The following is a 24,405-nucleotide window of genomic DNA, read 5'->3' on the forward strand; positions in this document are numbered from 1 at the left end:
AATACTGCTCTAACATGTCACATTAAATGGCACCGTTTATATCCCCTGAAGTACTGACCAATACCTGGAAAGAGGTCAAATTTCACTTAAATTTATGCCGGGCCACTATTGGTGCTCATATCGAGTTATACTAAGTTTATAATAAAACTTGAGAATTTAAGCTTTAAATAAATATATAAAACATTAAACATAGTCTCTTATTTGGTATCAGTATTTACCTTTAAAATGTTTCAGTTCTTTTTCGGACATCCGGTATTAGTAGGATTTTTTATATTCGAAAATTTATTATTGTTTAGGTGCAGTATTAGAACATTATGGCTAAAGTTGATGTGTTATACAATAGCATAGCGTAAATTAAAAGAACCAAATGTTCTCAAACCGCGTCTTCTCCCATTGCAAACGCAAAGCACGAGTATAACTGCAATAAGCGTTTTATACTTATACGACAACCCTGTACGAAGGACGGGTTCTCTGCTAATTGTTCCATATACCCGAGTTAAAATGCAGCAACCGTACTTGTCATGCTCAATGGAGCTAAGGGTTGCTACTTTGCTCAAGGGATGAATGTGTGAAACTGTTGATGAGAGATAAAGCAGGTTTTCATTCAGGCAAGCTTCATTGAGGCGGCGTTAACGGAACACTTACCGGTTATAAGTGTTCCCCAGACTGTATCAGTGTATTATGGTTAAACATTTTACAAACTTTTCTAAAACTTCAGTATTTTAACTGTTTCAACTACTGCATTTACTGAAACCCGATTGATGTACAATACCAGAATCAATACAAATGGAGGAAATGATTTATAATGGTTAATTTGGTTTAGATCTGTGATTAAAAGAGAGTTATTACATTATTATAGTTACTACAATACAATACAAAATAATACAAGTGCAGAAGTGTCTTATTAGCTATAACATTAACCCCACAACCGATTTCTCAAAACTATACTAGAGGGTAATTCAGTGGCACAGAAGTACGATATCTCCAAAACCAATTTCTCAAAACTATACTAGAGGGTAATTCATTAGCACAGAAGTACGTAAAATTATATTTGTTTTTTCATTGTTTGTTAGATGTTAGATGACGAAAGTTGTAAGAGAAAAACTGTTTTGTAAAATTGACTTAACGCTTGAACCAATACAGACAATTTATTTGATTGATTTATTTATTTATTATATGGACTGATGCGACGTGACGAAGGAAAAATCAAACTTACACTGTGACGGATGGACCTCCCTTTGAAGTTAGAACGTGTCTCCCCAACAAGCATATATTTTTTTCTCAAATAAAATCATAAATTAATCTTTATTACACTAATGAAATCGGGGAAGTTTTTAACTACAAAAGATCCACCAATACGATTTTAATACTATTTAAAGGTTCTTCCAGAAGAAGAGATACCAGTTAACATACTAATAATAACTCCGATGACGTACGGTATGGAAAATATTTTATTCATTGAATGATCAACCACATATTGGTAACTAACGCAATTAATATCATTATTGTTTTTACACTTATTACTCTTTAAACAATGCTAAATGCTCAAAATATGTAAAATTTCACTCACTTTATGCAGTTAGACGAATAAGCGTAAGCCTTGAAAGTAACCGTCGATTTCGATGGGTTTTACCTAGGTTATAATATTAGCATACGATGTTTCAAGACCAGAAACACTGTCGATAAATAGGAATAACATATTTTATATCCATTGATCATAGCGATGAATAATTAATTTTGTCCATCAATTATATCCGGCATGTAATGTATAAATTTAATTCTCTTTTATGACTTGGCGTGTAGTAGAGCGGTCTGCGGCTACTTACACGGGTCGCTGGTTTAATATCCGCTACTTTAATAGCCGCCCTATGCCACTAACGTCAAGCAACTCCGTCCTCTTTTTGATAATACTATTTTGTAGAATTGTAGAAACAATGGTTATATGAATATCCGAGCATATTTTCTGTCTTTAGAAGTTCATATAACATGATAGTTTACGATAGTTTACAAAGCCCTGGCGAATTACAAGATTATGATCGACACATATAAAATTTAGTAACAATATCTCAATGTTTCAAGACACTTTTATGAAAAGTTCTATAACTTTGTTTGATGCGTTTGTCGAGAGAAATACAATACAGAGAAATACAAATACCTTATAATGGTTAATTTGGTTTAGATCTGTGATTAAAAGAGAGTTATTACATTATTATAGTTACTAGCTTATTTTTTCACCTTACCTCCGCATGTTATATTGTTTCATATTGTTTATTTAAGTTACAGTTTAATTTATATCAATTTTGTTAATTTGTTTAGTTCCTAACATTTATGATGCAGTATGTTTCATTTTAAATACAAGTCCTGATCAAAAAGAGTTAGAAAGCAGGGTAAAATGTAATCTGTATAAGGATCATAACTCCTAACAATATCAATAAATATTTGTCGTAAATACTTTATTTTGGTCCCTTATACAGCTGGATTTGATAAAAAGAGGATTTGGATACATCAAGTCAGATATTTAAGTTTAAATTACCTATTCAAGAAATTCGTAATTGGTACCTCTGAGTCAAAGAAAAACTGAAGTATTGGAAGAGGGGAGGGGCGATTGAAAAGGGATTTAAAGAAGAACGAAATAAAACTTTTTCAACAATTTATTCGCTATGTGAAACTCAGTTGCTATTCAATATAATTTGTGGGAGTTTCAAAGAAACCTCTCCTGTGTATTTTTGAGACAACTTGTGTTGATGTTATTTAACACAAATTATCATAACAATGAATCGTTGCTTATAGTTTAGTTAGATGTAACTCTTTTACATCCGAACGGTTTGATTCTACACAAGCGATACAGTTCTAATGTAAATCAGATAGACACATTGTTGAAACGGTGATTGTCACGGACTCAAAGTCTCAATTTAACAACCATCTGATAAGAACGGACAAAAATAAACCATAAGTAGTCATGTTTGAGACATCCGAGGTCGTGTTTGGTATTGTAACTTTAATTCTTCTGAAAAGTAAGTAATCATGAAATTTCTAGTGGTCAAAATGTAAGTTAGAACAATAAGCAATTCAACTTAAAATGAATGTCGTGGTTTAATAGGTTTAAGTAAAAAAAGTCAGTAAAACCGTTCCAATAAAATTTGTGTTTTAAACTTTGAATTGAAATACTAACTCGAAGAAAGAGTCAGTTAGTCATTTAGTTTTCTGCCTTTTTTAAAACGTTTTTATTAGCTCACTTTCTTGTCTGTTCGGTTTCGGTACAAATTTGGCAATCGATTTTAAACTAATTTCCCTACGAGCTAGATACTTAAAACTAGAAACATATCTCTTAAATGGATGACAATACAATATTAAAAAATTTAATTTTCATATTTTCCTTGGAATACGCCTAGTGGCCTTTCAAAATTTCAATGTTTACATTTTGGAAGAATGCAAATAGTATATCAATTGGAGTCGACTGAAAATACTTTTGACAGTTATTTGTTCAAAGAGCAGAGGTTAAGAGGTACAGGTTCTGCTCTCGAGAGCAACTTTTAAGTTTTAAGATTATGAGAAAATTTGCAACAACATATGATTACAGTTTTAATGGACAGTTAGTTTTAATTTGCATAAAAATGTCATATAAAATTCATTTAACATATTTACACATTAAACACTAAAAAAATTTAAATTATTTATAAATTATTTCCTACTTTTTAGTGCGTTTAAAACGTGATATTTAAAAAAGATTTTCTATTTATAAATTATTCCTTTTGCTATTATTAGAATATTCTAAATACTCCATGCTGATACAGACGTCACATCGTCATAGAAAACTATTGTGGCTATTACCGAAGGTAGCGCAAAAAAACCTACACCCGGGACTGATTTACTTTTATTAATTATTGTTTTGATTTTCCCAGAGGCCTATAAAAAATAATCGTCAAAACTTATACCATTAGTCAATTAAGTTTGGAAACAAATCTGTAGTTTTTTTAACATAAATCGATAGAAATATGCTGTTTGTTGCATTGACATCGATGTATAATAACTACGGAAAGTAAATAAAAATAACGTCTTATAACACTTAAAACATATATTTTCGCTTATACTGTTACTCACAAGACGGTAAATATACAAAAAAGATGGTAGGTGGAATAACCACTTACGATCTTTTTTGTATATTTACCGTCTTGTAAGTTACAGTATAAGCGTAAATATATGTTTTAAGTGTTATAAGACGTTTCTTTTATTTACTTTCCGTAAATTTAATAACACGTACAATGCTGATCAAGAAGGTATAATAACTCCCTAATGTATAATCTTTTATGTATAATGTACAGTTATTATACATCGATGGGCATTGATCGTTAACAAAGGTTCCGCAATCTTTCACATCAAAAATATTTTTTTAAGTCCCCTGACAGAGTAGTGGGTAGTGGCAGATTTATATTTTTTCAAACATCCTCCTCTATTGAGTGACCTCTCATTTTAAAGGTTTTGTCAAAAGAAATACAATGACGCAAACTTGAGTTAGATATCTCACCCCTAGCCAAAATGGCAGGCCATTACCATTATATAAGTTAGGTCTATAAATATAGGGTTATGGGGTTAAAAACAATTTTTTTTGTGTAAAAGATCCCGGAATCTTTGTTACCGATCAATGTCACAAACAGAATATTTCTATATATTCTGGTAAAAAATACAGATTTGTTTCCATATTTAATTTGCACACTATTATATACTAGCTAATGTACCGTGCCTTGCAACGGAGAGGGCTAGAAGGAAAATAGTTTGTCCTTAAAATCTGTTGTGTTAAATGGTTAGCCCACAAAATCATAAACTAAATTCAATTGGCCCTATTAGTTTGTTAAACAATATGTCTTTAAAGCTAGGTTAACTCATAAGGCTACCTATTTATACAAGACACTGATGCATGTATGTTCGTATATGATTTTACGTTGCCTGTACATTCAGTAAATAAAATATTAATCCTTTGTATTTGCTAAGAATAAAAAAAAATACTTTTCAGATGGAGAAACTTTGGATATATGCAAAACTAAAGCATGCGAGTCCATATGTAAGTAAAATTTATGTAATTAACGTAATTCATTATTAAGGAACTATAATCGGTTTTTATAAATATTTATGTCCAACTAGTATGTACCTGTTGCTCATGACAAAAAGATCAAGAGCAACAATATAGCTCTAAAATATTACGAAGCCGGATTAAGTGTAAGCTGCTTATTCATTGACAGTATATAACTCTTGAATCGTCGAAATTAAGATTATCGGAACTATTAATGTATCAGATTTTGCTATATTAATGAAAATGTGTGGTTCGCTATTACAAACATGTATACACCAGTCTACTACCGCTTAAATTTACACACTTAAATGCCCCCAACTGATGTTATTGTAAATAAAGCTAAATTATAGTTATAATTAAACGGTATCAGCAATCTGACATTTACTTTCCCAATAGTTTGTCAACAACATGAATGGGTGGGAGTAACTATGATTTTTTGAAAAAATTTCAAAAGCTGCAATAACTTTTAAACCATAGGTTTTACATCAATTAGGGCTGGAAAATTTTGTTAAGTGTTAAAAGGACTAAAACAAACTAAATTTTAGTCAAAATCAGCATATCCGTTTTTTAAAAAAACTGGGTTTTCCGTTACTTTATGAGGTTTTAGGAAAAATCACAAAAGTTGCAATTAATTTGAACAGTAACTTTTAAAGAAATGGGGTTTGTGTAGTTTTGTAAAGAATTAAAAGGAATATAACATTCTAAATTTTGATAAACATAAATTTAACCGATTTTGTGAAAATTGGACTTTTCTGTTTTAAGGTTATTTATGGTAAAATCACACTTAAAAATGAAACTTTGTAAAATTTGAAAAAATAGTCAAGATACCAACCTATGTACAAAATTTCACCAAAATCGGGCAGGGGTGGTCTGTAGCTTGAATGTACACATCCATCCATAAACTCACGCAGACACACACGGACACACATACAGACATCACTTCGGAACCTATTTCTTTAGGTTTAGGGGAACCCAAAACAGATATTTCGCTAAAGATTTAAACTTGAAAATTTTGAGTAAAACAATACTTTCTCAATAGACTATGGTATAGGGATAGAAAGTAAAAGGGCGGTTAATAGTAGGGTCTTTTAATACAAATTATCTTCCATAGTTAACCATTGCATAATGTCGATATTTTACATTAGCTCTATCTATTTCATTTGGTTTCGCAATGAAAGTAGTATTATTACTTTGAACATGTCAGGTTTGTATTTCATAATGATTTCAGTAAGGTTGCAGTTTTTTAGATCACAGTTTTTATTTTTCGTATAGCATTCAGAGCATTCAGTCTTAATTTTAATTGACAATTAGTGCAGTGGCATGGAAAAGATGAGGTTTGCACAAATACAAATACCCGGACCTTCTGAATCCAAGAGTAAAAGATTTTGCACATTTCCCCATGTCATTGATAAATATATTTGTTTCAATACATGGAATTACACAAGCAAAACAATGTTTTTGTGCAGCTCAAAGAATGCTCAGCTACATGGACTTCAATGCCAGGCCTTGCGATGACTTCTACAGATTCGCTTGCAGACGTTTCGAGGACACTGCAGAAATAGATGATCACCAAGTAAGTGGCGTTTTTGTGTCAAATAAAAGGAAATACGCAGCAAATGTCAAAGCTGATCAGCTAACCCTCCAAAAACTGAAGAGGGCAAAATCATCAAACAGCCCCAGTACCTTCTGAAACTGCACTGCCAAACAAATATACAAACAAATCAACATTATCTTTTATACTTATAGAAGATTCTTCTCAAGATCCGGATAGTTAGTGACTAACCTTAGGCCAAATCGGAAAAAGATATTTTTTTCTTAACCGACTATTCAGTGACAGGTGTAATTATTGTAAATTCAATAGGATAGTCAGTTAAAATCGTTCACCTTTTACCTTTTTACTGACTCTGTTATATTTCTATTGAGATGTTAAGATTTAGTATGATGTTTGATAATGAAAGCCACACGTCTTATCAATAAAATTATATAAAAACGCGATTCCATTTTTCAGACCCAGAATTCCTCATTCTCTCAAGTAAATGACAAGCTCGAAGAACAACTGAAAGTGATAGTTTATGACAAGCCCAACCCTGATGATCCATTGCCGTATAGAAACTTGAAGAATCTCTTCTCACTGTGCATGGACGAACGTGAGTGTACAATCAAGCAAAATAACACACAAGAACAACATTGTGCTCTCAGTATTAGTTTTTTTCTAAATTCCAAATCCTTATTCCAGAGGCCATCAACAGTCGAGGTACAAGCCACGCTGTTGCCTTGCTGCAGAAAGCTGGAGGATGGCCTGTGTTGGGAAACTGGGAGGAAGAAAACTGGAATTTCCTTGACACTGAAATAAAACTGAGAAATCTTTCTATTGGAGGTGGCAACCTCTTTCACGTCTACATCTCGATCGATACCAAGAATACAACCCGCAGGATTCTTGAGGTACTCTATAAGAAGTTAATGATATTCCTAAATTACTTAAACTTGTTGCTTGCTAGTGTGCTTTGAATGATATTCAAATTTTAGAAAAAACCCGATTTTGATTAAAATTAATGTGTTATGGTCCTTATAATTGGAAACAAAATATTACAACCCCCAATTGCTGTAATAATTATGGTTCAAAAGTTATTGCAACTTTTGTGATTTCCCCCTATAAAATATAAAAGTTACTCCCACCGCTTAGGTTTTTGACGACCTTAAGGGAGAAAGTACATGTCAGATTGCTGATAGCGTTTATTTTCCATGTGACAGGTTGACCAGGCTGGTCTAGGCCTTTCCCGGGAGTTTCTGATCCGAGGAGAGGAGGACTCTATAGTGAAAGCCTACTACAACTACATGGTAGATATGGCTGTGTTGTACGGGGCTGACAGGGAAACTGCTAAACAACAGCTAAGAGACTGTCTGCTGTTCGAGATAGAACTTGCCAAGGTATGATTTGAGCTTTTCTATCAATATTTTGTGAATAGATTTCTGTCTATTTTTAGTTTCATCGATGATAAACCACTATTAAAAAAGTGTACATGATGCAAAATTTACAAACACCAAACCCACGACACACACACTAAATAGCAACCAATCACCAAACCCCTAACCCCCTGCTTACACCACTGCAGTACTAACATATGTATAGTACTAAAAAAGCTTATAGGTGGTAGTATACGTTAAAAACTTAACATTCGAATGCACATCAAAATTATTTCATTCTAAATGTTTGGAAAATAATTGCAAAAGTAACAACACATTAGAAATCCAATGAATTTGATCGAAGCTTAATCTTAAACCTATTCTAAGTTCAGAGCTTGGCTATTGGAGATAATGCATAAGATAGTTGATTTTAAGTCGAAGGAATGTTCTTTGTAGTCTTGCTTCGAAGTTATGATTGAATGAACTCTTCAAATAGCCTCAATTTTCATAGGCCTACTATAATTTTGAATCATAAAAAAGGTACAATAAATTTTAACCAAATATTACATGGTACTTATGTAGAAAAGCAAATGCACTATGACACAACAATAACTTTGCATGATTGTTATTTCAACAGTCGGATATCATTTGAATAATAGGATAGTGGTGATACAAAAATGAAATTTCTGATCAAAGGTTTTGGAATGTTTTTCTTTTTACTCTTACCTCCATCGCCATTTATACCCAAAAAAGTAGTTTTTCTCCTCAACGAATTGTCTCCGATCTTCTTCATCAGCTATCACTATCAAGGATCTCGAGTGTTTTGTTAACCTACTTCAGCTTCACACATCTCCTATCCAGAAGTCTTCTTCTAGATGACTAGAAATTGTATTATGTTTATTGAAATTTAATGTTTTTCAGTTAACTGTTCCAAGAGAAGAACGTAGAGATTTTGACAGAATGTACAACCCTTACACTCTTCCTGATCTCACAAAGGAGATTCCATGGGTTGACTGGAAGAAACTTCTCAAAAGCATCTTGCCGGAAGACATTCCACTACGGGAAAATGAAATGTTGATTGTTGCGGAAGTGAACTATCTGAAGGATTTAGAACAGTTTTTGTCTAAGTATCCAAAACAGTAAGTAAACCTCAAACTTTTATTCATATACATTCATCATTATGTTACGTTTGATTAATAACTTTGACTATGAAAAATAGACAAATTTTTATATGCGTATACTTTTAATCACTTTTGTACACATCTTTTCTATCTCTGATAAAATAAAAAACCCAAAAGAATACATTTTATCAACAGAGAATCTAACAAGCCAACGAGATTGAATGTATAATCATTACATTAACCAAAGAGATAAAGTATTTACGTATTGAAGCTCATTTAAATGGTCCTCATAATATGTGTGGGAATCAGCAAATGTTGCAAAACTTTCAGCAGGTGTTTTAAATACAGTAGTGCACCAGACTGTGAAAGCTTCATGATGTGTTATTGCTATACAGTTTAGGAATTTAAAAATGATTAAATGTAAAGGGGTTTGGTTTAGTTTGGTCTTGTGTTTTTTCATAGCAGTATAAATATTCAATGAATAGAACTAAGCCATTTTAGTATGTTTTTTTTTCATACTTCTAAACTACGAACATTACATTGGACCTTACACCTTTTTTACACACCTTCCTCTTATTACACTAAGTACATTTAATGTGTAAAGAAGTTATTATATACCATCGCAGAAACATACATTAATTTACCTTATTTTAAAGCAATAAATTTCTACTAGTGTACACGTTGCTCGAATTCGAGCAATTGCAAAGTATTACAGGAGTTATTTCAAAACGAATAACAGTCATATTTACAATGAGTTCAAAAGAGTCAACTCAAACATTTACCGGTCGAGACCATGTTTATCTTCGTTATTGATAAACCTAAAGCATTCCGGCCTGTTTTCTCCTTCTCAAAATGCCTCGCTGTACAGACAACACAGGACATTGATAGAGGGCCAATTGAGAACAAAAAGTCGTTTTGGGGTAATGTTAGGGCGCATTTATAACTTAATAGTTGAGATTGTCCAGGGTCAGGTGCTGACTTGATGAGTTAAGCCTATCACGCGCCACTGTCCTGTAGCTACGGTCGTTATCACGATTTTGCCTCCTGTCTATGTTTCGTTGTCGTTACGTCGTAGGCATTTAAAAGAAAAAAACAACAATTAAACACATTATAGCTACACAAAACAACGATAAATGCACAAATTTGAGATACAACCATACTAACACGATCCGTCTTGGGGGTTATGTTTACACAAACTCAAATACTGTAGTAAATAAATGTACTCAATGCGTTTCATTGAATTGAAAAATAAATAACAGCAATTAAATTATACAGCTGATCAAAATGTAAACAATTGTGTTCTCCATAAGGATAACATGGGAACTTTCAAAGCCAATGGGGCAGAGGCCAAGGGACTTTTTCAAAAATGTAAGGCCAGTTTGCAAATCTACGCGACGCGCTCTTTCCAATGAGACGTCAATGGATAACATCGGTTAAGAAATGGCGGAGGAGTTCAACCGACAAAGTTTCATGTAGCGTAAGTACGTTTGGAGATACCTTGGCTAGTTTTGGCTGGATGCTTTGAAACATTGACTTTAGATACCCAAGTAGACATCCCAAATTTGGACAAGTTATAGCCAGTGTTTGACTACAACATATTTGAATGATCCAAGCGTTCTTACCATCATTATTTTCTTCACTTTCGTCACTTACTAGTGAAAAATGAGAAACATGACATTTTTTCCTACAGGCTGATTTCTTCATCATAAACATTAAATTTACTCCTCTTCTATCTCATGGATCTTTAAGTACTGAAGTAGGACTCAAAAAGTGTGACATTTTCTTAACAGCTTAAGTAGACCCTAATGGTTAACTACAATTAAAAAAATACCTTAAATTGTTGCTCGTAACAGCACAAATATCAAGGTTGGTGAAATTTTCTATCACATTTATCACACACATGACCCAGATATGTGGTGGAGGCGCGCCAAACCGCGTGATAGACGATATTTGCCGCCAAATAGACTGCCCTAGGCTGGTTGCTAACTACCACTAAATGCTTCCCTTGAACGTTACTGTTCTCCAAAGGGCTTTTAAGGTTGGCAATTTCTAGCACACAGTTTATTTTAATATCCATTGAACGTCTTGGACATTGAAAGACGACTATACTTTTTTATACTATTCAATGAAATGGCCACCATACAAAGTAGGTATTTTAAGCCAAGTATGAATGGAGATGAGTGTAGGATGAGTGGCGCGATCTTGTAGTCTTGTTAGGGACTAAGGCCGACATATTCCTTAGACACATATAGTAAAATATGAATAAAATTTATTTTATTACTTGGCGTCAAAGTAGTTTTGAGAACTTTAAATAGAAATTTGTTAATAAAAATTTTCTTTAAAAATTCTCGCGTCCCTATATTAAAACACTTAAAACAAAAGAAATGATATTCTGCTAAATAATTGAGAATATCCTACACTTAACAACTGAGTTTCTTGACTTAAAGAAGCCATTATTATTTTTGTTTTGATCATTGTATCCCGTTTTTAGTTTACAAAACGTGTTGGCCTATTATTAATGGTTTAGTGAAGAAATGTAATTCTCTTTTATTACTTGGCGTGTAGTAGAGCGGTCTGCGGCTACTTACACGGGTCGCTGGTTTAATATCCGCTAATACTGTATCCCTCTGCCCTTTTTTGTGGAAAATTAATTTGCTAATAGCTTAATTGTTAATCCATAATGTTTTAGATGATAAATTTATCTGTGAAAGTACATTACATATTTTTGGTCATTTATAATTTTAAATTACATTTTGCCAACAAGGTTGCTGTAAGCTAAATATTTTTAAATTAGTTGATTGAAAATTGGTGGTAATTAGCAGTTTAGAGAATGTTGTTTTTTGTTATCTTCGTTTTCGAATAAATATCCTGTTTATATACAGACAAATCAATGAATGATTACTTCTTCGAAAACAGTATCCGTTAGATTTACTTTAATCAAAGCATTTCAAATGACCTGTCTGCCACTTGGCACCAACCAATAACTTATTTTTTTATATGTTCAGCATTTTAATAAATGTTCCTAAAACTAAACAAATCTTAAAATTTCCTTATTCCTAATCATAGAAAGCAAAATGTCTTTATTTTGAAAAAAAACTATACTTTAATAAAACATTAAGCAACAAATACAATTTAAAAAAGTATAAAACATCATGCAACATCAGTATTTGTATAAATGTTTAGTAATAAATTCTCTACTGTGTATCCTTTATTGAGCCGGAAATATAAAAAGGCCCAATCTAAAAAAACAGCTTTTTGTAGGTTTGACACTGGACATAGGCTGACGGTGTCTAGGTCTTCATCTTTGGGATTTTAATAAATTATTTTGACAAAAAAAAAATGATATTATTAAGCAGTAAAGCAACACAGATCATTTAACTCCGTTCTACGTTCTACTCCACCTTATGTGGGGTTGCTGTCTTAAAAGCTACAGAGTAGTACGACATTCCATAGTGCACTGAAGTGGTGTCTAGCACTAGAGCTGGTGTCTAGCACTAGAGCTGGTGTCTAGCACCACCACCCTCGCCCTCATGTACTACAACGCTCTTCTTTGCTCGTCACAAGTTTATTTCCGCTCCAACACACCAGACCTGAACGCGCGCGGTTGCCGCACATGCGTGTTTCCCCTGTACTTTACTTCCATGTGTGAAAGCAAAGATAACGAAGATATTCTTGTCTTGTAGAGTGCTGGCCAACCACATGATGTGGCACGCTGCCCGGGGAATGTCAGGAGCGCTCACAGATGAGATGAGGAACAGAAACCAGGAGTACAGGAGAGCCGTTATAGGCACCACGGCCAGGGAGCCTAGATGGAAGGAGTGTGTAGGCGTGGCTGGCAGGTAAAGTAAGTATTTTAAGTAGATGCCTTTAAAAAATGTTCATATTCTTACTCAATTAGCTTGAACACCTCCACAAGCTTAGAAATAATGGAGTTAAGCTCCCAACATATCACTACTCTAACTGTGGTTTGGAATGCTTTACCTTAAAATGGGGTATTTCTAAATGTCAACGGTAATAGATTACGACATAATAAAACCTAAGCTTATGAAATGATTAAAAAACAAACACTATCGGCCAAACTTCAAACTAATATTTCGTAACTTATTATTATGCTATTTTTTTTTACCGTGCAAGCAAAAGTCTGTTCTAGGATACCCGCAAGAAATATTTTTATCTAAATTATATTTAGTGTTGCAATCATGATTGTAGTTAACGATCCGTAAAAATATATCAATATCGAAGCATATATATTTTCAGCCTGTATAAGGTTTGGTCAGCCTTTATAAAATTGGATAAAGATGAAAGATTATTTAAATAATTATGCATTAAAAAACTGTGTGCCAAAGGAACTGCATATTGATTTAAAAGTATTTAATAAACATCGAAAGGTTTAAATAAATCGACGGTCAAAATTGTTTGCATCAAAAACCCAAATTATTGGTTTATAGTTCAACTACAGCTTTAAATAGGTAAAATTAGTACATCTTCTACTCAATCATGAACAGTTTTATAATTATGCTTTTAGCCTTGGAATAGCACTGTCTTCACTGTATGTGAAAAAGTTTTTTGACAAAACGTCGAAAAAGGAAGCTTTTGATATGGCAGAGAAGATAAGGCAGGAAATGTACAAAGTACTTCAAGAAGTGGACTGGATGGACAACGTAACAAGGTATGTTCATTAGTTGGATTTTACTGATGAGAAATCAATATACCTTAAGAAGAAAACATTCTAACGATTAATTCCTCGTGGTTAACGTGTTTTTTTTTGTTTTCTCGCTAGAATTTCTATTTTGAATTGCATATACATTGAAACTGAATATGGCAATGAGTTTTTATTTGGTTTGCAAAAAGTCGTGTCCTAGAAATGATTAGATAAACTTTAAAGCATAGATCATCGTCATAAAAACAAAATATTTGTACAGGGCCAATAAATAATTGTCTCTGCCCTATAATTAGACCTACCTTAAACAAGACCAATAAAGTGACCTGAAATGGGGTACTATAGGGGCAGGCAGCACCATGGTGGAAGTAAATACTTCCACCATGGGCAGCACTAAGTTTTTATTAAAACATCTATTCTATATATAATTCAGTTTTAAAAATCTTTGTACAACTAAATCTACAGTTCTACTGGACCGATTTTATTAACTAATGGGTCGTTGGAAAGCTTAAGTCGTGTATTTTTGCAAATAATTATGAAAGTTTGTTTTTGTTATGATTTATGGTGATAAATTAAAGAAAACGTGTTTTCCATAAGAAATACATTGAAAACGGTGTTTTTCACACTTTTTATTTGGGTGCGACTTTTAGCTGCCATTTTTTTATATTTCCAAGAAGTGCATGGTATCAATTTGTAGGAAATTTTATTGTCTTTCAGAATATCACCTTCCACTTTGGTTGATTTCCTCACCATTTAAAAGTTATTTCCAAAGAAGCTAAGCAACCTCCGAATTTATAGTAATGAGAAAATATTAAGTTTGGGATATTTTTGTTAAACTTTGTACAACTAAATCTAGACTTCTACTGGACCGATTTTGTTAACTAATGCGTCATTAGAAAGCCTAACCCATGTAGATTTGCAAATAATTATAAAATCGTTATTTTATTAAATATTTGTGGCGAAATATTAAAAATAACAAAAATACATTAAATACTGGGTTTTTAAAGTTTCTGTTTTCAAGATTCTATTTGTAGCCAGCTTTTGGCTGCCTTTATTAAGTATTTTCAAGAATTGCATAGTAGTTATTTGTAGTAAATTTTATTTTCTTTCAGAATATTACATTCACTTTGGTCGATTTCCCCTCCATTTAAAAGATATTGGCAATAATCTAAGTGATCTCCAAATTTATAGTGGTGAGAAAATACTGAATTAGATATATTTTTGTTTAACTTTGTACAACTAAATCTAGACTTCTACCGGACCGATTTGGTTTCTTAATGGGTCGTTGGAAAGCCTAATTTGTGTGCATTTGCAAATAATTATGAAAGTTTGATTTTATTAGTTATTTAAGGTAAAAAAATAAAAAATAAAAATAATACATTTAAAACTCCTTTTATTCCAGGTTTATATTTTCAATTTTATATTTGTAGCCAACTTTAGGCTGCCTTTATTGAGTATATTCGAGAAATTCTTAATAGTAATTTGTAGGAAATTTTATTCTCTTTCAGAATATCACCTTCCACTTTGGTCGATTTTCGCGCCGTTTCAAAGTTATTTGCAAAAACGTTAAGCAGCCTCCAGGTATATAGTAGTGAGAAAATACTAAATTAAAGATGTTGTTGTTAAACTTTGTACAATTAAATCTACAGTTCTACTGAACCGATTTTATTAATTAATAGGTCATTGGATAGCCTAATTTGTGAATATTTGCAAATAATTATGAAAGTAAGCAAGATCGTTTGGCTATAAATCGATGATAAATAACTCCATTTTTTGAACAATTTGTGTTGGTCGTGATTTAGCTGCGTGCTTTAATGAAATGGAAGCTGGTATTTCAATGAGGGTTCTTAGGTCAAAACAAATAGAATAACGTAATTAGAATTAAGTAAATGTATCTAAAACTAAATTCCAAATCCAAGATATAATCAAATTTATATTTTCTGATTGAGCGATACAGTATCTTGAACTTAACTGACTAAAACTATCAATATCTCAAGTGAAAGCCTTTGAAGTATTTTAAGACCAAGACATATAAAATAACTTAAATAAAAATAGAGTTACGTATCATTGATTGCAGATAGGTACTAAAACTATTGTATTTATTGTTGATTCGTGATTCGGCAGTGTGCTTTCGGTAGTCCGATCTTAATAATCAATAGATCAAATGAAAGCTGGTATTTCACTTAAGGTGTTTAGACCAAAATGTATAATGTAATTAGAACTGCTGGAATACATCTTTAATTGTAGAGAAAACAAATTCTTTCGTCGATTAATACATTAGATAAATTAATGATGATGCTTGATGACAAATATGTGCTTGCATAGCTTTATTTTAAGACCAAAATTATGAAAATCGGGCAGGTAGAAGAGCCCTCCTGTAAACCATCGCCCGCTTGCGAAACATTGAACTCGGAAAAACCAAAATTTAACTCCCATAAGAAATGTACAGGGAGGCAGTTTGTGCATAACTCGAAATATACGTCAAAATGAATGCCGATGCTTGATGGTAAATCTGCGCAACGTCCATACCTTTAGTTTAAGGCCAAAATTATGAAAACCAGTCGGGTAGAAGAGCTAACCTGCCTCGGAAAAGAAAAACCAATTATTTTTATAGATGGAAATAATTGGTTTACCAGTATGCATTATCTAATCATACGAAACATGTGTTAATAATTCAACAGCTTATTGTTATATTGTTATCTAATGAATTTTTCTTTGATTAAATGTTGTTGTTAACAATTTGCATTTATGTTTAAAGTGTGTTCCTTATGTTAAATGTGTGATTCTAATGTTATGTACTTAAACTGTACCATTAATATTAGTGAGTAAAGTGGTGTATGGATTTCATAACCATTACTTTACTAGAGACCGTTGTATTTAACCACAACGGGCACTGTTGCTAGTTATACAATAAAAGGTTTTTATGTAACATTCTATCGTCTTACTTAGCCAATTTTTACGATTGAGTCGTCATTTTAAAGCTTATGATCCAGGGGAGTGACAATGGCAATAACAAATGTATTTTCTTTAGGGTTCGCCCTCATAGCTTTGGTTTTATTCTAGAGGGAACAATCAAAGGCCAACATAAGCTCAAGGGGTGTTGCTAACCAACTAACTGCCGTCATATAACTGTTAGTTAACCGTAGTTAAACAGTAGTTTTTTTGAACTATAGTCAGATTGTAAACATCAGGAGACGAAACAGTTTATCAAGATATATTTTAAACGTGCTATCTTTACTGATACACTTTCAGGCTGATTGAGGCCGGTAAATTAATCTTTACGGTATAAGTGACAAAATTTAAATATAGCAAATAAGTAGCGTAAATAATTAGCATTTGCAAATTTAATGTTGTTTTTATTCAATAAATCTTTATCCTTCACATAATTTGTTTTTAAATCTTGCTGTAAATAAGACCCATTTAAGATATTTTTGTACAATATCCATACGATAAAATAAGATTTCAGATGAATCTTAATTTTCAGCGCTCGAGCTCTCTACAAGGTTCTCCAAGTGCAAGAATACATTGGATATCCCGACGAGTTGTTGAATATATCCAAGATCGAGCAACATTACAAAGGAGTATGTTGAAATTATACCACTGACCTAATTTTACGAAACACTATATTTAAATCCATTCATAATTTTATTATCTAACATTTCATATGGAGCTGTTAACATTTCGATTCCTAGATTACACAACTTTCTCACCTTTTGGCTAAGTTTTTATTTTTACGTTTTCTTTGACCTTTCAAAACCATTATAGAACTACAGAAGAGACAATATCTGTTACGAAATGTTTTAATTCATATACATGATTCTCCGGACACACAGGTTGGGGTTTGTAGTAGCTTTAATTATCTACGAAAAGTATGTTAAGGGACTACAATTTGTTAAAAATATGTATTTTTGAGTTGCAAAGTTCATATAATTATTTTGCCAACAATTAAATGTTTTGTGTTTTAAATATAAATAAAACTATAGCATTCGTCACAAATCAATCAGTTAGGATAAAGCTTTTGCTTTTTGTTACATAATTCACTTCTTACTGTTTCTAAACCATGCACTAGAAAACTTATATTTGCATATATTTAAAATTATTATTGTACTTAATATGTTTTAACAATCAAACCGTTAAACTATCTATTATTTGGCTTAGTGATAAAAATAACTAAGATAGATTTATTCCTAATCGAAACTCAAAAGTTTATACCATCACTCCCAGAAACTAAACTTGAATTGATTGCATCCTAACCTATTTATCCTTCGACAGCTTACTTATTCTTATTTTACTCTTCAGCTTCAGCCCCTTTAGTCACAAACCTCCATCAGTCTCCTCAAAATACGAATCTCTCTATTTATGTCATCGATATTTTTACTCAACTAATCAGCTGATTGTAGCTGGTCCTGGACGGAGAACACTACCTGGAGGAGCTACTGAAGCTATCCAAATGGGGAGAAAACTACGCCTACAGACAGCTGAGAGAACCTGTCAACAAGACAGACTGGCGGGAACACAGTAATGTAGCCATAGCCAACGCCTTCTACCATCCTCTGGAGAACTCGATGCGTGAGTCCCAGCTTGCTTTCTGATTCTGTTAAGAGTCCTTGGATCCTTAGCATAGGAATTGGTGTCCACCGCTTGGAGCGCCATTTAGTTACAGCGTAGGTGCTACGTAACTACACGGCACTCCCAGTGGTGGACGCCAGAACGTAGCACGGCTGTCAGTCTATATTTGCAACTTTTTTCTAAATGGTCCCAGCTTGTTTTCTGTTAAGGCTTTTGTGGAGATGCTACATTAAAAGGCTTTGTTGTACTCAAGTTATTCTTTTTTTTACTCACGGATGATTCGAAAACATATTAAAAGTTATTGAATGTGTGGAATTTTATTCTAATATTGCAAACTGAATCCATAATGATTAATTATATAGTGGAACGAACAGTCTTAGAACTATAAGGATGGTTTCGTCCAAATTTAAATATTAGGCCTACTTTGTTAAGTAGGTACATAGGGCTTGAAAAGAATAAGAAAGTCAGTTGAATCCTGAGAATTTACCACAGCAAATATTTAGTGTTACAGGATTTTTGTCAGTAAAATCACAGCCACCTAAAAATACAACGTTTTGCCAAAATTATAGAGAGCTACCCAATCCTCAGTAGCTCCAGCTGTCCGTGATCGTTGAGCGTTTCCAATAAATGATCATTAATAAAGAAACAGCTGGGTTCTCTTCGAGACTAACCACACAATAAATATTACTCCAGTCTTTTATAATTCTTCACACATACTGTTTGAATTGCACAAAATCGTATCGCGTTCATAATAAAATGATCAATGTTAAAAAGGATCTGAAAATCTGTGTTATGTGACCATTGTTGTATTTACAAAAAGTCTCTTTTAGTTGTTACTATCTCTTTGTAAGGTGTTGGTTCTTTTCGTTTTTAAAATTTTATGTAGGCCTACTTTGTATAATAATAAGCAACTATTGAACAATAACGTAAAATTAAATTACTTCATTAATTGAAAAGATAAAAAATACAACTTTATAAAGGCCTAACTGAAGTTTACATAAGTTCTAGGATAATGCTACTACAATTCAAGTTGTAGGTTGAACATAGATCATAAACATAAAGAAATGACGTCACCAGCCCTAATGTAAACCTCTTTCATCTTTGTTTTATTATTTAAAATGAAGTTAAAAAAGGTCTAAGCCAGTGAAAAACGTAGTTAGTAAAATATTCGGGCCATTGACGTAATTTGTTATGATCCATACCCTTTCTGTTCCGAAATAGCTATGTAGTATTTTGAGAATAAAGTTCGTTTTCCACAGAGTTTCCAGCTGGCATTCTGCAGGTGCCATTCTTTGACGCAAGGCTGCCCAAATATGTCAACTACGCAGCGATTGGCTTCATCATGGCGCACGAGATAACACATGGGTTTGACGATCAGGTTGGTCTCGTTGGCGAGTAGGAATTGGAACACTTCTGTCATCTCTTTGCCAATAATCAAGCTCAAACTGATTATTTGGCTTATTAAAATCCCTCATTGTTTAAAAACCACCATTAAACACTATTTGATATGGTAAGAGTTGTTCTTCAAACAGAAGTCTTTGTACGCTCCTTCGTTCATTTTTAGACACTAAGTAAAGTATGTTTTTAACAGAGAAATCTTTGTGCTGAAATGAAATGAAATAAAATCAAATATGCTTTATTCATAAAGTACAGTTTTGTACATTGAATGGCGACAACTAAATCTATCTTAAATTAATAATTTACAAATTTGCATATAGACCATTATCTACATTAAAAACCAAGAATCAGTAAGTCAAAATAATCAAAACTGTTCCTTATGAACAATACAGAGTACTATTCTTACTTTTAAGATACCCTTCATAGAATTTCAAAAAGAACTTTTATATTGCAAAAGTTAGCTACAAGAGAAATTAATGTTATAACAAAATAAAAAGTAATTAATCTTGTCATAGATTTTTTTATCCTAAGTGGAATAATTCTACCTAATTATGCTGACTCCATTTTAACTTGGTTTTCTTTCAATATTTCCTCTTGCTGATTTGACATAAATTTGTTCCACATGTTCCTTTCGCTGATAAATAGTATGAGAATAAAAATATCTTAATCGTGAGTTAGTGAGTCAATAAAAATAGCTCTCATGAACGGCTGCACTATAATCTTATAATCACGAAGTCCTCAGTCCTCTTCAATATCATTTTCTGTCACAGGGTAGCCAGTTTGACTTCAACGGAGACCTCAAGGTATGGTGGACCGAAGACAGCAAGAAGGTATTTAACGAGAAGAAGCGATGTTTCGTCGACCAGTACAGCAACTTTGTGGACTCTCTTACTCGTTTGCATGTAGGTTAAACCATTGGCTATATGTACCAATATAGTCAATGGTAGTGCACATCGACATAGTTGGCAGAGATCCTGGCACTGCTCCGAAAGACATAACCTCGAGGGGTTATGGTGTATTATATTTTAGGAACAGTGTTTTCCGAAGCAAAGGCTTATAGATCTACGACTTTCCGAGCAGTGCCTGAAAGTTCTTTTGGATCATGTTTTAGGATTATGTATGCATGTTCTTTTCTCTCGAAGCCTAAGAAGTGTGCTAATTACTGTCTTACGATTTGGCTTTGGGTTTTGTAATATGATCCTTGCAATCATCCTACGAATTTAGTTGATAGGTGAGCGGCTTATGGTTGTCTCAAAAGTTCGTGATCCTAAATAGCCGTATGTATAGATATGTGCGATGCCAAAATGCCAAGGTGGGTATCATTAAGCGACGAACTTTCAAATCATATCCTTGTCACTGACCCTCTGGTCTGCCTCTTTATCCAGAAGTGCTCAAGAACAGTACCTAAGTTAAGTGTCAAATCCTCTGACTGACTTACCTCAGAATTGAAAAGATGACGTTTTGTTGAGGTGATTACTATAATAACTCAGAATAATTATTACAGCTCAACGGCATCAATACCCAGGGTGAGAATGTGGCGGATAACGGTGGTATCAAACTAGCCTACCGAGCCTACCAGAGACTCAACCTAGACGAGCCTCTTCTGCCAGGACTGCAGAACTACACCCAGGATCAGCTGTTTATGCTCAGCATGGCCACCATGTGGTGAGTACTGAAGTAAACTTCAAGGATTGAGGAAAGCCATTTTTTAGCATCAATTTGTCAATGATTAATTAATACTTAAGGGGTTAGAAATGAGTACGTTTAATATTTTTAAACTGGCATGAAACTTGATTAGATGTTTGTTTTTTTACATGAATGATGAAATTTCACTCAATCCCCAGAATTTTTACCATCTTGGTCAATGCAAATGAAAAGAATTGGGTTGTCATTAGAAACTAATTTTTCAATCAAATTATTGTTTGGCGACAGTGTCAATAGACACATTGATACAATTCGCACATAGCTCAAATCAAACCTTTCGAACTTATTAATAAATGTACTGATTTACTTGTTAAGGCAACCAATGGTATAACTTCATGTTATATTATAACACAAAAATGAAGTTAGAATGTTATATATTCAACATAAAATGCATAGTTCCTTATCTTTTACAAACAATTATCTGAATCAATCTAACATTTCTAAATCCCATTTATACAAGCCCGATCCTCTAAAAAATGCTGACCTTGGGTTCTTTAGCTAGAAACCCCAATAACATGTATCAAAACTCATATTGTAAATTATAAAAAATGATTGACTAGTATTTCAGTCACTGATAAGCTAAATGGATTAAACATCCTCCATTGATTTTTCATATAATATCGTCTAATATATCTTTTATCCTTATCTAGCAACGTTTGTGATATGGGTATTTTTATATTTAATACATTTATTGTTTACTTACTCAGTACTCTAATAATAAAAATATATTGTACAGTATACTTATAAAGTACAACTATAAATAGTAGTAGAATGTTAATACTTTTTATTACACTACTATAGTGGCCCCAACATGTACAATGCTTACCAAGAAGTTTTTTTACATAAAGTAAACTCTTGTTCCATACTGCTAAGAATATATCAAGAAGAGGCCGCTGCAAGATGTAGTTTTAAAAAATAACACATTTGAATTTTGAGTGCATGTTATTTTATTTAGGTGCACCAGATATCGTCCTCAGGCACTCAAGTACCAGATCACTACAGGTGTTCACCCTCCAGCAGAGTTCCGTGTCAACGGTGCACTCAAGAACTTCCCCGAGTTCTCCAAGATCTTCAGGTGTTCAGACAATGATGCGATGAACCCACAACATAGGTGCGCGATTTGGTGATCTTGCTGCTGCCAGGAACATTAACTGGGAATGATAATTAAGTACTGATCATATTTTAAGTAATCATGTTCCATTTAATTAGTTCAACGACGCGGTCAATTCCGGAAACAAAATTCGACACAAATTATATTGTTAAAACATATTTATCGTGGTAAAACCAGATACATTTTATAGTTCATGAATTATTATTTTCTACAAAAAATAACCTATTAGGAGCTATAAATTAGTATAGGATACAAAGGAAACCTAATCATACTTTTATACATTTCATTATCATTGGAGAGAAACGACCTGGTCTACAAAAATTAAAGGCTTAGAGCAGTGCAACATTATTTTACAGTTGTGTAAACACGTAGGAATTCAAATATTTCCAAGGACTTTTGTGAATTAATTTAATACGATTCGTTTGGGTTCTAATCTAAATATTGTATTACAAATTTATATGATTATCTTAGTTGCAATTTTTTCGAATTTATTGCAAATGTATTAAACAATGTGTGGTATTAATTAAAATTGTTCTTGTGTAACTATAGGACCAATTTTATAGTAGTAAATAAGTCCTAATAACCTTGTAAACCATGTATTTTTATTTTATAACTATTTTGTTCAATATAAAAAATTCGTTAGTTGTTTATAAAAATTAAATTATTCTTCTAGGCACATGTGGACTAGAATATTAAGGGTTAATAAACCAACAAAATTGTTATGAGAATGAGAACTTATAGAAGGGTGTGAAATTTAACAACTGTAAAATTGGAACTCAGATAAACTTAATTGCATGTAGTTTTAATACTTACTCACGAACTGTATTAAAAATGTTATGGTGCAAGACCATGTAGTTACTGTTACTGTACAACTGCAGATTTAATTAGGTGTTGTACTTTTAAAATACATGTAATTACATTTTTAAATCTTTTTAGTTGTTTATTTGGTATTCTATGCTTAACAAGTCAACAACTGTATACAAACACTTTGGTTCACCTCTGCAAAATTAATATTTAGCTTACATATTGCTGAATGCATAAATCATTTGGGATTTGCATGTGAATACAATATGGTTTACCATAATTCAATTACCATACGCGGGAAACAGTAAGCTGTGTTATATGATTGACATGTATCACGTTGCTATAATTAATTTAGCTTTAATGTATACTTTGACAGTTTATATTAGTTTTATAGGTTGATTTGTGTACAGTTACTAACTATAAGATATTGGTAAGTAGCTATTTGATACTAGGTCTAAAGTAAATGCCAGATACTTTTAAAATACTGTACTGTTTTGTGTACTGTTTTGTTTTACTGTGTATAATATAAATAAAAAAAAATAGATTACTAGAATAAGTCTTTAGCCCTGTTATTGTGAAATGACAATGGCATCAAAGCATTTTATTTTAATAAATTACCGCTTGGATTTGAGTAAAGACGTATCAATATTTAAGGGGTATTATCTCCTCACTCATTCTTTTATCGTGATCCTTGTCAGATGAAGATTATCGCCAAACCCACGGATGAACGGAAATATTATTCATTCGGTAGTCGACTAATGTTGGGTAAGTTGTAAAAACGTACTTTCAGGACAAAAGTCTTGCTCCCAAACCAATAACAGCCAACCCCTTTGCATGTTGTCCTTGTTGCGAAACGTCCTGACAACATTTTAAAAACATTTCTTTGTTGTTGCTGTGTATCAAAGCTGTTCATTTTAACCAACAGATTAATTTAAATCGAATAATCTCTCTTGTTCAAAGGTTTATTGCGGATATTTTCCATCACGAAGGTAAAAAACAATACAACGGCATTTTTTTACTGCTACTCTCTGTAGTGTATTCCAACTTAGGTTGGGCGGTTGTGTAT

At 32.7% G+C, this 24,405-nt stretch overlaps 1 protein-coding gene across 1 annotated transcript; it reads left to right on the forward strand.

Annotated features, from left to right (window-relative positions):
* Positions 1-5,034: 5,034 nt before the first annotated feature.
* Positions 5,035-22,905, forward strand: LOC128991073 (neprilysin-2-like). The gene is made up of 14 exons (XM_054413799.1): positions 5,035-5,059; positions 6,535-6,641; positions 7,077-7,215; positions 7,305-7,510; positions 7,820-7,996; positions 8,894-9,111; positions 12,777-12,932; positions 13,619-13,762; positions 17,238-17,334; positions 18,154-18,322; positions 19,582-19,700; positions 20,491-20,622; positions 21,225-21,385; positions 22,380-22,905. Exons 2-14 carry the CDS (start codon positions 6,543-6,545, stop codon positions 22,549-22,551), a joined length of 1,989 nt encoding a protein of 662 aa, XP_054269774.1. The 5' UTR covers positions 5,035-5,059; positions 6,535-6,542; the 3' UTR covers positions 22,552-22,905.
* Positions 22,906-24,405: the final 1,500 nt, after the last annotated feature.

Source organism: Macrosteles quadrilineatus, unplaced genomic scaffold, assembly GCF_028750875.1.
Source record: "Macrosteles quadrilineatus isolate MER2022 unplaced genomic scaffold, UCM_ALF_1.0 Scaffold_3__2_contigs__length_128488019, whole genome shotgun sequence".
In the NCBI taxonomy this organism is placed as follows: domain Eukaryota; kingdom Metazoa; phylum Arthropoda; class Insecta; order Hemiptera; family Cicadellidae; genus Macrosteles; species Macrosteles quadrilineatus.